At 38.5% G+C, this 13302-nt stretch overlaps 1 protein-coding gene across 1 annotated transcript in view; it reads right to left on the reverse strand.

Moving 5' to 3' along the window:
* The window catches only part of LOC113234247 (glutenin, high molecular weight subunit DX5-like), a 17658-nt gene extending 4597 nt beyond the window's left edge, over positions 1–13061 (reverse strand). The window contains exons 1-13 of the mRNA XM_026469546.1: positions 13052–13061; positions 12914–12961; positions 12243–12290; positions 11272–11426; positions 10033–10150; positions 8723–8866; positions 8313–8411; positions 7799–7846; positions 4738–4881; positions 2825–2869; positions 2673–2717; positions 2048–2095; positions 48–825 (exon numbers count right to left, since the gene is read on the reverse strand). Of these exons, the coding sequence (XP_026325331.1) occupies positions 48–825; positions 2048–2095; positions 2673–2717; positions 2825–2869; positions 4738–4881; positions 7799–7846; positions 8313–8411; positions 8723–8866; positions 10033–10150; positions 11272–11426; positions 12243–12290; positions 12914–12961; positions 13052–13061 (1730 nt within the window). The remainder of the gene's footprint in view (positions 1–47; positions 826–2047; positions 2096–2672; positions 2718–2824; positions 2870–4737; positions 4882–7798; positions 7847–8312; positions 8412–8722; positions 8867–10032; positions 10151–11271; positions 11427–12242; positions 12291–12913; positions 12962–13051) is intronic.
* Between the last annotated feature and the right edge of the window lie 241 nt (positions 13062–13302).

The following is a 13302-nucleotide window of genomic DNA, read 5'->3' on the forward strand; positions in this document are numbered from 1 at the left end:
CAGGTTTTTCTGGGTGCTCAGGTTGTTGTGGATGCTCAGGTTTCTGAGGGTGCTCAGGCATCTGTGGGTGCTCAGGTTGTTGCGGTTGCTCAGGTTTTTCTGGGTGCTCAGGATGTTGCGGGTGAGCAGGTTTTTCTAGCTGCTCAGGATTATGTGGGAGCTTTGGTTTTTCTGGGTGCGCAGGTTGTTGTGGATGTTCAGGTTTCTGTGGGTGCTCAGGTATTTCTGGGTACTGTGGTTGGTGTGGATGCTCAGGTTGTTGCGGGTGCTCTGGTTTTTCTGGGTGCTCAGGTTGTTGTGGTTGCTCAGGTTTTTCTCCGTGCTCTGGTTGTTCTAGGTACTCAGGTTGTTGTGGGAGCTGAGGCTTCTGTGGTTGCTCAGGTAGTTGTGGGTGCTTAGGTTTTTGTGGATGTTCAGATTTTTGCGAATGCTCAGGTAATTGTGAGAGCTCCGGCTGTGGTGGATGATTAGGTTGCTGAATATCATCTGGCAGTTGTGGGCGTTGAGTTTGCTGCGGCTGTTTTGGTTTCTCAGGTTGCTCAGGTATATTTGGTTGTTGGTGTTCATCAGGTTGTTTTGAATGTTGAGGCTCATCATGTTGTTGAAGGTGATCTGGTTGCTCAAGTTGGTGTGACGAACTTTGTGATGACGGTAATGATGATGCTTCATTCCATTCGGTTTTCGTTGTGGTCGGCCGTTCAAGTTGTGGATGCTCTTGTTGATGATGTATTGCTTTTGGTTTCTTTTCTTTTATGTGCTTTAGTGCGTTCAATATAACGGGTTCGCCCGTCACTTGTTTAAGTACTTTCAATGCGCGGAGGAATTCTGAAAATTTATTAATATAAATTATAATAATGTTACATTTTTCGCATAAAAACGCGTGAATCGTCGTTTGACTCTTTAAACCGCTGGGTAATTTTCAGATTTACATAAATGTTAATTTAATAACAACACGGTTTAAGTGGAAAACCTAAATTTAGCGCATTCCTTGTAATAAGTACTTAAAGATCTCCGTACAAAAATTACTATAATATTTTGTTTTTAAAAGTTACTACTACATCAATTCATTATTTCCCGTACCGTGTTACCGGTTTCGTGAACCACATTATTCATTTTGATTGGGTCGAGCTGCAGGTACACTGGCTTTATTTCAGAATATTTTTTTTTATATACGAAATCAAAACCATTTGAAAAATGTATATAGTATACTATACGTGTTCTATTTAGTTTAGTTGACATAAAAAAAATCACTGGTATATAGTAAAGTAGGTTTAGTAACAGTAGAGGTGACTGTGAAAGAGTTCGTCCAAGCAGTAATGTCAGCATTATTGTGTTCTGGGTGCTGGTGAAATTACAGGCACATGGGACTTGTCAACTTACGTCTCAGGGTGTCGGGCAGCGCCCCTCAGATCTTCGCAGTTTGAAGCTCTAAGTGGCACTGTTCATGTTATAAATAAACGGTGTTGTAAAATTTCGAGGTGAGTTTGTGTTTTTTTTCTATTGTATCAGTAATCAGTATATATTCTCAATTTTATTATATATTTTTTCCGAAGTGACTGATTCAATATTTTATATTGCATAGACTTTTTTCAGGTTTTTATATGGTATATTTTATACGGTAGTTCCGTGTAACAAATTAACACGTTCTTTGGACAATATCCTTAGGTGTATCGTATATTTTTAGTAAGACCATGATTTATAACTTATCTAGCAAAACAGTTTTTCCCGCGTCCCCTCTAGTCATTCGCCTTAAGAAGCAATTTAAGTCATCTAATTAAATATATTAGCAGACTACGCCACCGACTCGCCATTAAAGAACAGACAACAAAAAAATCATTGACACTCTACCGGCACACAACTGAGGTGATTTAAAATTAACAGAACTACGACCCTGTACAATTTCCTTACGAAACGGGCAAAATGCTAAGAAGAAGCTTCTCCAATATTGTTCAGACTCTTTAGCTACACTTTAGAACACGGTGCAACTGTCATAATATTAAAACCCCAGCAAATACGAGGATATAAAAAAATGTAAGTAGATGCTTACCGGTTGTCTCAGTGTACTCTTCAATAATCATGATAATATCGTCGAAATCTGAAAATATGTATTTATTCTATTTATTGAACAATAACATCTTAATTCTTAATGCGTGTTTATTTTAAAAACTTATCAATTAAACACATAGATAGATAATTTTTTTTTATCGAAGTTTGTACCCTGGGGCATCGTGCCCAGAAGGCTGGCAACATTTCCCTTTTGAATTGCTAAACTTATTCTTTAGCGGAAATAGCTGCCAGCCTTGTCACCGGAGGCTTCTACGAGACGATCCGCTACCTCGTTTGCTAGAAGTTTCACCTGTTCCCCTCAGGGACCCAGGGTTTCAACCGCAAAAGGTACAAAGCTGTAGCACTGGGCAGGGTTGGCGTATTTAAGCCTTTTGCGGTTCTCGGCCGCACTGGCCGCCCACGCTTGCAAAATCTGCCCACATCTTAATTTGTTATCAAATATTCAATCTACTATAGGTACATAGTTAATTTATTTATTGAAACTTTGTTGTACAATACGCTGAAGTCAAAATGCAGTATTTTGTGTTTCGTATTTTATTATGACATAGCACGTATTTTGACCAGACCTGGTCAGCAGAAGAAAAGTTAATAACATCGTCACTTACTTTCAACAGTGAAAATCTCCAAATACTCAAAGAACTCGATGACATCTGAAAAAGGTTTCAAAATATTATAAATTTATACTAAAAACCGTCGCCATTCGCTTTCGTTAATCAAATGACTGTTAAAAACTAATAACGCATCAAATAAAACATACCCATTTGTATGATAATGTAGATGGTTTCCATGGACTCCAATAAGGCTGCAAGAAGAATAATAATTTAAGAATATTAATTATAAATATATCTCTGCAAAATTTTAGTTTTATTTCCAATATACATTGCTATCTCGGTAAATAATAAAAAATACGGCCGGTAAAAGTAATAATAATTATTTTTACAATTTATACACACTAACAAAACACAAAAAATTGTGTAATCAAACCATAGATATATGTATATCTATGAATTAAATAAATCTGTTACTGACAAAATATTATTGTTGATGCACGTATTCGGTACCAGTTGTACTTAAAGAAAAGAAAGAAGAATTTTCTTTCTTTGTTTCTAGTTGTATTTAAATTTAATTAACTGTCTGTCGCTATCAAATATTAAAGTCGACGTTATAACAGTTTATCTTACAATTATTTTATTTTATACTCTAGCCACACAGAGACTCGAATTCTGTGGTTGTGGTTGCTTATAAGTGTTACACCGGCCACTGCCCTGTGGCACCCCCCGACCGCTTTTCCCGCTGTACCGCGTCTGTGTGGCCTGTAGTGCGATTCACGCAAGTTCAAGCTATCAAAATATCGTTGAAGTTACGTAGTCGCTCGATCGAAGCCCTATCCAAAATGGGTATTCAAGTATCACTTGAACGAACGTTGATATGAGTAGAATCGAACCGTAACGACTAATGAACGACATCTTGGATTGTGAAATCTGACGTTTAGTCGTCGAAAGTCTATTGTAAGAACTGTAAAAATTTTAGCAGAACACGAATGACTTGTCGTTTAGAGTCGATTTAAGTTCGTTTCATATACCAGAACACGCTTTAACGACATTTGGATCGAACGACTATAAAATTGTACTCGTTGACGTTCACTGTCACACGTGAATACGAGAAAGCAGTTCAACGCCTAAATCCCTGAGCTTAAATAATTGTCATTACAGTTTCATACCACGGTATGACTTCTTTTTATTATACCGAAATTTCGGAACGTTTACACGCTCATGGTCATCGATGTCTACAGTCATTCTGCGCCCATGGAGCGTGTCATCATCAGGTAACACGCATCCTAGTTGGACATAAGCTGATTACGCCAACTCTCCCAGCCCTGTGCCACCCGCATCCAGCCGTTTCCGACCACCTTTTTAGGTCATCCGTCCATATTGCCGCAGTACTCTCCATCCATACTCTCGCGGTAGCTGCTATGCTGGATCAAGAGTCCCTTGAGGCAGTGGTCTCCTTCTGTAAAGCGGTAATGCTCCAGAAGGAGGTCGCCGAGCGTGATCGGGAGAGGCGGCGGCGTACCTTCGGGGGTCCGTTCGCCAATAACTTCGATAGCCGCGAGGAGGACGACCTGGCGGTGTAGCCCGCTTCCCTCCCACTAGAGCACCCGAGGAGTTTTAGCCGGTAGAAGCCCAAAAAGATATCCTAGGAGGATTTATCCACATAATAAAGGACGTTCTACACTACGTTTGCCTTGACGCAGACATGTCCGGCCCTGCTGCCACTTAAGCTTACTGATATTTCGAGCTATGTCGGTCACTTTAGTTTTCTGACGCATAACTTCATTAGAAATTGTTCCATCAGAGAAACCAAAAGCATAGCTCGCTCCAACACAACGTTGAGCAACTTGAAACTTGTAAATAAGTTATTTTTATTGTATTGTTAATAACCACGTCTCGGCTCCGTAGGACATAACTGGTAGAACGCACTCCGTTAAATGCCTTTGTAGATTCCATGGAATTGACGACCCAAAGATTTGGCTAAATAAAACTTGTAACAATTCCAAATTAATAAGAAGTCATACCCGTACGGAAATTAGGATAATAATTTAATGATAAAACATATATTTTATACATTTAGTAAAATATTCTATCTATGTATATATTGATAGATACTTACTGTAACTATTGGTGATACTGATGATCTTCCAGGTCGCTTCGTGCACAGTTTTGGAGCGTGTGACTTTAACAAGAATCTCTAGGACTCTAATGATATCTTGGATTTTCGTCCACTTGTGCATATGCGACACGAAGTCATAGGCGGCTGTGAGAAAAATAAAGATACAAAGCTTTAATATGAAATTGAATGAAAATGCGTATTTGTAAAGTACAGTGTGTCACGCGTATCTCGCGTAATAATGATAGATGGTACGCTCGGGCCACATTAATTTATTGTAAAATTATAACAAGGTGAAGGTGAAGGAAAGAAGAAAGGAAGGACAGGCAGTAACAAAAACGGGTACAATAATATAAATATAATATAATATAATAATAAAAATATAAACACTCCCTTCAAATTAGAAATCATTAGTGTAAAGGAGGTTCTCTCTTCCGTGGGATAAGGTTACGCGGCTCCAGCCAATACAATTTTAACCCTATATGCGGAAGATCCGGGCAGTTGTTCCCAAGAAGGGACTCGACTCCTAGAAACCGTTCCGCGAGACGGTGAATTTCAGCGAATAAATATCATGTATTCTTGTATGCGACGGTTTTTGTTGCCTTTTCTCTTACTATTGTTTCGGTTTTTGAATTGATAGCTGTACGTGTTTTGTAATCAATTAATAAACTGTAAATACTTTGGTCTTTGCTCATACTTTGATGGCACCCATCCGAACCCATTAATACAATCCGCTACACATACATATGTATTTATCTTAAGTTACAGTCTAAAGTACAAGTTCCTAGCTTGAGACCTGGTGTTCTACTTCCGTTCTCTGCCCGAAGCAATTACTGTCAAATGAGTAATATTCGACCAAATTATGAGGTAATGGCAAGTACGAAGCTTCATTCGCATCATGCGTCTTTTTAATATGGTTAAGTTTTACTAATTGGACTGTTAGCGGCTAGTTAGCGCCCAGTTACCACGCCTTCATGTATTTTAATAGCGAATCTGAATTCTATAGTCTTGACATTTAGATTTAAATTCCTCGGAATACTTTTTTTATGTAAAGAATGAGGCAAACGAGCAGACGACCCTCTTGATGGGAGGTGGTCAGATGAGCTGCCAATTCGTTGCCAGCCTTTGAGAGCTCTGTAAACACGCTTTTTGAGGAACCCCATGTCACAGCGCAAAGGAAATACTTCAGGAGGAAGATCATTCCTCATCTTGCAGGTTCGAGGAAGGAACGATGCCCGCGTAGTCTTACAATGCCAGGCATCTAAGATGTAGGGATGGACTCTACTCCTTTGGCGGGAAGTGCGATGGTAGAAACGAGAAGGTGGCACCAGTTCGAAATGTTCCTCAGAGCATTTCCCATTATAAAGACGGAGAACACACACTGAGAGACAACGTCTCTCCGTAGGCTAAGAGGCTCCACACCATCTGCGACTTTCGGATTGTCGACAATACGAACAGGCCTACGTTGGAAGGAGTTAAGCGGGTCAAGCTAGTATTTGGAAGCTCCTGTCCAGAGATGCGAGCAATACTCCATATGGGGCCGTACTTGTGTTTTATATAACAAAAGTCAGTGACCTGGTGAGAAGTACCGCTTCGCTCTATTGAGCACTCCGAGCTTTTTTAAAGTCAGTTTGGCTTTGCTTTCCAAATGACTCCGGAACTGCACTTCGTATAATACAACTGCACTGTAGACCAAATTTAAGCCAGACTCGCCCGCGTGTCCGGGACGCTAATTTAAGTTAAAAAGTAAAAGCTAAATAAATAGAGTGTATTTTGCCATGACAATTAGACGCACGCGGTCGCTATGAGACGTCAACGCGGGCTCCGCTCGGCGACCGCGCGGGGTGGGCGCGATGAAATTCGTGTCCAACGAATGCGCCCTAACTGTTTCGGACAGACGTTAGACGGAGAACTGCTGTATTTGTCACAATGCTTTGCAATATAACCTGCGCAGTATTTAAGACCAATTTCATAATCCGCCTTTCTGGTTCCTGGTGAATTATTTTTAAAATTTTGAGTCTTTCTCGAATTCCATTTTCCTTCACTTTTCTTACGTTTATCCGATCCGTCGTCACTACCCACAAAATTCTTGAAACGAGAGATCGTGCCGATAAATTACAAATCAACTTGATTTTGTTAAGCTTCACATCGGTTACTATTAAAATTATATGTGTCGTAGGTAATTAATAAAGAAGTGAAGAAATGAAGTAATGAATGAAGAATCCTACAGTATTTTGGTCATATTGCTCGCCGATAAACAGACAACCACTTGAAAAACTGGTTAAAGTGGGTAAGGTGGAGGGAAAGAGACTCCGCGGTCGATCACCTAGTCGATGGAGTGACCAAGTGACCTCCCTGTAACAGTTGCCCTGAAAGAGGCCGAAGGCAGAACCAGAGGGACGGAAATCGTACACAAAGTCTCAAAAACCATTCGGGGACACAATCGTCAGCCATGAAGACAACGACTTAGAAGAAGAAGAAGAAACCAGTGATGAGTATGGACAATAAATGGAACCCAAGCGTATCACCTAGCAGTGTAGTCCGCACAACTACATTTTCCGCGCTTCGGCAGAGTCGCGACATTGTTGGCAGGCACGATCGGACACACTTTTCGATCGGGTCGATATGCAAATGTAGTCGTTGTCACGGAACTGTCCTACGTTTCGCCAAGTGCCCATTTTGATCGTTAAAATTAATAGAAAGTACAAGTCGTTATTGGATTTCATAGTGATTAGAATATACAGTGTACTATTAAAAGTAATCTCATTGAACGATCCTTAAATCTGCCCGAACGATGCCTGAAGATTCAGTTCTAAACAATCATGGTTCCGACATATGTTACTTTTGAGGTGATGATTGTGTATTGTGTTGGTTACTTTTATATGGATTGTTTTATAATAATTGTACCTTTTCTTTACATTATTTTAATTGTTACAGCCTTCTTTTCCTTCTTTATCATCTATTACAATAAATATTGTGGACAAGTGTAGCAAAATTTGTGCATTTTCGTCGAAACCTAGATAGATCAATGTTCTAGAAGTACTAGAGGGAAAGTAACACTTACATTTAGCTCCGGTAACGTCCTTGAAAATATCCAGCGCCGTGTCAAGTGCTGTAACAAACAAAGTATGTTAGTGTATGACCACTAGGTCGAAAAATAAAGAAATAGAGTCTGTACAAGACGTACGTAGTCGCGTTTGTGCTATTTAGTTTATTAATTTTGTGCTAAGATAGGGTTTGTTAACCTGTGGTCCATGGACCTCTAAGGGCTCTGTGTAGTGAACGCCGGGGGTCCATGACGAGCTTTTTGAATTTTCGCGTACTTTAACGGCTATCCATTAGAGAAGCGAGCGAGACGCGCATCAATGCAACCCTTACTTCGTTTTCTATTAAAAATTTTATAAAAAGAATACTTGTTAATCTAAACCTGGCGGTGCAACAAAGTCCTGCGTAGGTTTATCCGTGCACCGCATGAAGAAGAACAATAATTTACTTCCATTTTTATTAACGTGGATTTCTGCAAAGTAAAACCTGGACCTTTTAATTATTTTACATAGGTATTGAGAAAATAAACTTACAATCAGTGTCGAATAGCTGCAAGCATTTCCTGTAGTAGTCTTCAACGTCCTTATGCCCAAGGACAGTGACTATCTTCTCGAAGATTTCTTCAAGAGTAACTGTCATATAAAATATAGTTAGGAGGTTTTAACACTAGTTCCATAGAATTATACTTCATTCGGTTATCCATTAATTAATTCATTAATGTATTCATTCCCATGTACGTCACATAGTGCTGTATCACGCGCGATAGAGTGTCTGTGTAAAGCCCGCTAATAACTTCACTAGTTATTAAGCAAAATTAGCGTAAATTACATTTTTCAAAGAAAAAAAACTTTAGATGCCAATATAATATCGAAAGTTACCAAAACGTGAATGCGTTAGTTATGACAACGAGGCAGAGCCTGAATTTTACGAATAAAATACTTACAATCATACCCAGAGACTCTCTTGACGCTGTGCAAGGCCTCAACGATGTTGGTGGTATTCGTGATCTCAATGAGAGCCTCCAGGAAAGACCACACATCTTCTCGGGTGGTCCACTTGCGCAGGATCTTGAACACTTCTTCAAATTCTGTGGAGAAATTTTATTTGTTGAACTGAATTAGAATTTTAACAATATTACTTTCAAACTGCACTCGACGTAGTAATAAAATTATTGATATTTAGTATTTAATCTAATGACAATTATGTTTTTTGCTACCATCTTATTCATAATACAATATGTGATTGTATTCTCGAAATATTTACAGAGGTCATTCGATATCCGAAATTGAACCCAAATGACTAAAAAAAAACCCGAAAATATGTCCTAAATTCTTATTTTTTGAACTTGCGCGGCACGTGCTACCAATTAGCGCAGCGGGCCGACAAAGGAACCGACAAACTGTTGCTATCTCTTTCACAAACGCATTAAGCGCCCGCGCCTCATCAGTGCGCTCGCTCACGCGCTGGGATAAGTGGAATAGCCCGCCGCAATTCTAGTCTCTCTCGAAATGCCGCGTGGTTTGTTATGTAAACAAGAGAAACCGCTACCTGGTTCACCAGAACTTGTATTACCATCAAGTAGTGCTTCTTCTCATTATGGACGGCAAGTGCGTGACTATGGGGTGATGTGAAACGTTTAGTTTACACGGGTGTCGAAGAAAATCGTCTCTGCTTTCAAACTTGGGAAATCAAATGTTTTAGTGCTCAGAAAGTTGAAACATAACTCTCGACAACGAGCGAATCTTTGCATAGCCCGTGGTGGTGGACCCTTCTAGTAATACTTTAATTTATCTTAAAGTTGGTAAGTACCAAATCTAAGTTACAAAAAACTTGTTCACCTCACTAGCTCGGAAAGGCTTTCTTTCTCATTAGAAACCTGCGCGCAAAAACGTGGAAATAGGTAAATAAGCGATCGGGATAGATTACGTATCACTCGAAGGGCGCTTGGGTTCACTGCACTCGCGCGGTGCATACGATTTAGGAACAATTTTGCAAAACTTTACTAGATACAATTAGCCAGAATAATATTTTAAATATTTTTTGACGACTTAGCATTATTTCGATTATTAAGTTTTTAAATATGGCGAGAATGCCAATAATTATAGTATGAATCATAGTTTGATGTCCAAAATGTAAACAAATACATTTTAAATGGTAGTTTCCCGTGTTTAGAACTATTTTTGTCACGCTGTAATCTGACAGAAATTAGGTAATTCCTTAGTTTGAGGCTACTGTTATTATTGGTTGAGGTACCTGAGGTCTTGAAGATACTTCTGAACACTTTCCTAGCTTCACTCTTTGACACGGTGCCGGTAATCTTGAATATCCTCAAATCTTCCTCTGAAACAGGCGGTTCCGTGGTCGTTGGTGGCTACAAAAACAGACAAATTATTCAAAATATTTATTTACCAAGACAACGCAATACATTGTCTTTATACAAATCACATTACAAGATATTTATTGTATATAAAAGATATTTATTTGAATAATATATAAAAGATATATTATTCAAATTTTTAAAATTTTTCCATTTTTTCGGGAACTTTTTCGGGAAAAATTTCACTATTTGATATATTTCGGTAAATTACCCAACACTAAGTGTATCCAAATTGTACTATAGGCTGCACCGCTTAGCACGCGTTTCATTATGCCGTGACGACAGATAGTCATGCAGTTTAAAGTGTCGTGACTTATATATTCACATTGTTCACATATAGTACAACACCATTAAGTGTCGTTCACGACTTTTTTGACGAGCTAGAACGACAGTCGTCGATAAATAAAAAGTCACGATAAAAATGTGACTTCAGATAATCGCCGCTTAAACCGATTTTGTCGTGTAAACAGGTCGAGTATATATACCAGAAATAGAGACGAAATGTCATTTAATTTGTTTGAAAACTATTCTGCCATATCATTACCGTGACAACTGCGCTCCGATTGGCTAGCCCGAATTCGAAACAATTGACGGGTGTCGTCAACTGTTTCAGTTCAAAACGACAAGTTAACTTGAGCTTTGCTATAATGGACGAAAATTGCAAAATTACTTATTTAATATTTAATTATCGATGAAATGTGATTCCGTTTGTTATGTAATTACATGTTTTGCTGTTTTTCCCGCACCACCGAATAGAACAGCACGGCATTGTTAGAGATCTTTATTACAATAAATACAGAATATTTTTTGGAATATACGGAGACGTACACACAGGTCAGTAGTTGGCCTGCCTATATTTCACTGCGAACGGGAGTTGATATTTATAAGAGCTGTATGGCTATTATTGGTTATATACTCGATGTGCAAACGACAAGGCGGTTGCCGTGAACCGATAAATTGTCGTCACGATCTAGTGGGAACAGGCTAGACACGACTGTCGTTCAACGATAAATAGAACGTTACGACATAATGGGAACGCGCCCTCACACATTCTCTCTCTCTCTGGCACGATCTGTATAAAAGCTTTCATTATCGAGACATGACATTAAGAATACCTCTGTAGTAGTGGTAGTCGGCGCTGCCGTGGTTGTCGTGGTGGTGGTGGTGGTTGGAACTGCCTTTGGTTTCTTGGCACCGATATGTTTCAGCGCTAAAATTGTATCCTTCTCGCCTGTTACCTCACATAGTCGACGTAGTGCGGTAAGGAAGTCTGTAGAAGTAAGAGCGGTTAGATCGGGTGACTTCTGGCAGCGATTCAAACGCAATGCAGTTGCTAATCTTCTACCTTTACACACGCGCGCCATTTTAAGCAGCGGTGCAAACTCGATGCTAGCTTGCGACTGCACCGATACAAACGCGCGATTGCATCGCTACGCTTGGGATTTATAAACGATTGCATCGAATCAACGGCGCGTTTGTATCGCGGCTGTAAGTCGCCGTGTGTGGCGTGCTTATAAATAATAGATTTTTCTCGTATTCATTAAAGAAATTAGAGAAATAATTGTATGACCAACTTAATTTCTTGGTCATCTCTGTTTTTACTTAGTTTCTTTTTTTCCAATTTTGTCTCTTTATTTTTCTTTTCACAAAATTTGGAGAGCATAATATTAGTAATTAAAATAAGGCTGCTTAAATTCAAAATTACAGAATATAACCAAAAAATTTAAGTTGGCATAGTGTTCATTAGAGGTATCGATTTATTATTTTGCTATACCTTAAAAATTTTGAATGCTATCACTATTATATTTTTGATGCATAGCCTCAATCGAATATAGTTACTGTACAGTAACTATATTCGATTGAGGCTATGGCATACGGAAGAGCGGGAATCCCTAGCACAAGTATTTAAGTACTTTTTTTAGGCGTCTCAAACCACTAATAAAATAATGTAATGATTGAGCTTCTGAATAAAACATTTTGATTTGAATTTGTATTCATAATCATAACAAAACTAGTGGAAGTATTTCACAAGAAACCCTAATAAATAAACCTGTGTAATTATAATACACTGGGTTCTTTTACTTACCACTGGTTTCAGTGTAGTTCTCTACTATAGGGATTGTTTCGTCGAAATCTGTAACAAATTATTTATCGGTTGAAAATATGTTTGATATTTGGTTTATTGTGTTAATTGAAAGAATATCTTGAACTTGTTACTAATGGGTATCTATACACAACGTACGCAATAGCTATAAATGCAGTCGGGCTACCGCCGAAGAATTACACAATGTACGGGAAAGTGTTGTACATTATGTTACATTTATTGGTAATGGGTTCAAACCCACCGCTCGGGTTTTTATATCCAAAGCGCCGGTCAAAATCCGTGAAAAGGGTTTCACGGATTTTGGTATAATCCTGATTGAGATACATTCGCCGAGGTCTACCTTTCCCCACGCTTCCATCCACATACGCTTTACAAATTTGTACTGTCAATCGACGAACATTCATTGTTTCTACATGATGATCGAAGTATCCTTCTCTCTATCCTTGTCATTGTCTTTCATACCACAACGCTCTCTTACTATACTGTTCGGCATTCTATCTTTAAGACCGCACATACTGCGCAAAGCTCTCATTTCTACAGCATTTACCCTACTTTCATGTTTTTTCTGCCACACCCAACACATTCTGATACACAATATTCAGATACACAAATTATATAATATAATATTAAATATGACATTGTTTGTTCCTTACCTTCTTCTGTAAACGAGGTGTCGAATACGATGAAGAACTTAATAATATCTGAAAATAAGACATAAAATAATAAAATTACATATTTTAACCACTGTCACTAATTGTAGTAAGCAAGTACATTGAATTTTTTAATTGTACGAAAAAACATTTTCTTAAATTTTCAGCTAAAACTTCTGCTGTCCAGATTTTTCTGCTGATACAATGAAATAATCCTTAAAAGAAATTGAGACGACTTGCAATTAAAACAAATTAGCACAACAACAACTCACGCTTGACCAAAAAATTGATTGTATCAGAATTGTTTTCACAAAAAAGACCCAACGGTTTTTTAAGACAGAGTTTTTAATCTCTTAGAGTTTCGTTGTTCCCCACACTGTCCGAGTTACATA

This window comes from Hyposmocoma kahamanoa, unplaced genomic scaffold (assembly GCF_003589595.1).
Source record: "Hyposmocoma kahamanoa isolate Upper Pololo Valley unplaced genomic scaffold, ASM358959v1 82, whole genome shotgun sequence".
NCBI classification, from domain to species: Eukaryota; Metazoa; Arthropoda; class Insecta; order Lepidoptera; family Cosmopterigidae; genus Hyposmocoma; species Hyposmocoma kahamanoa.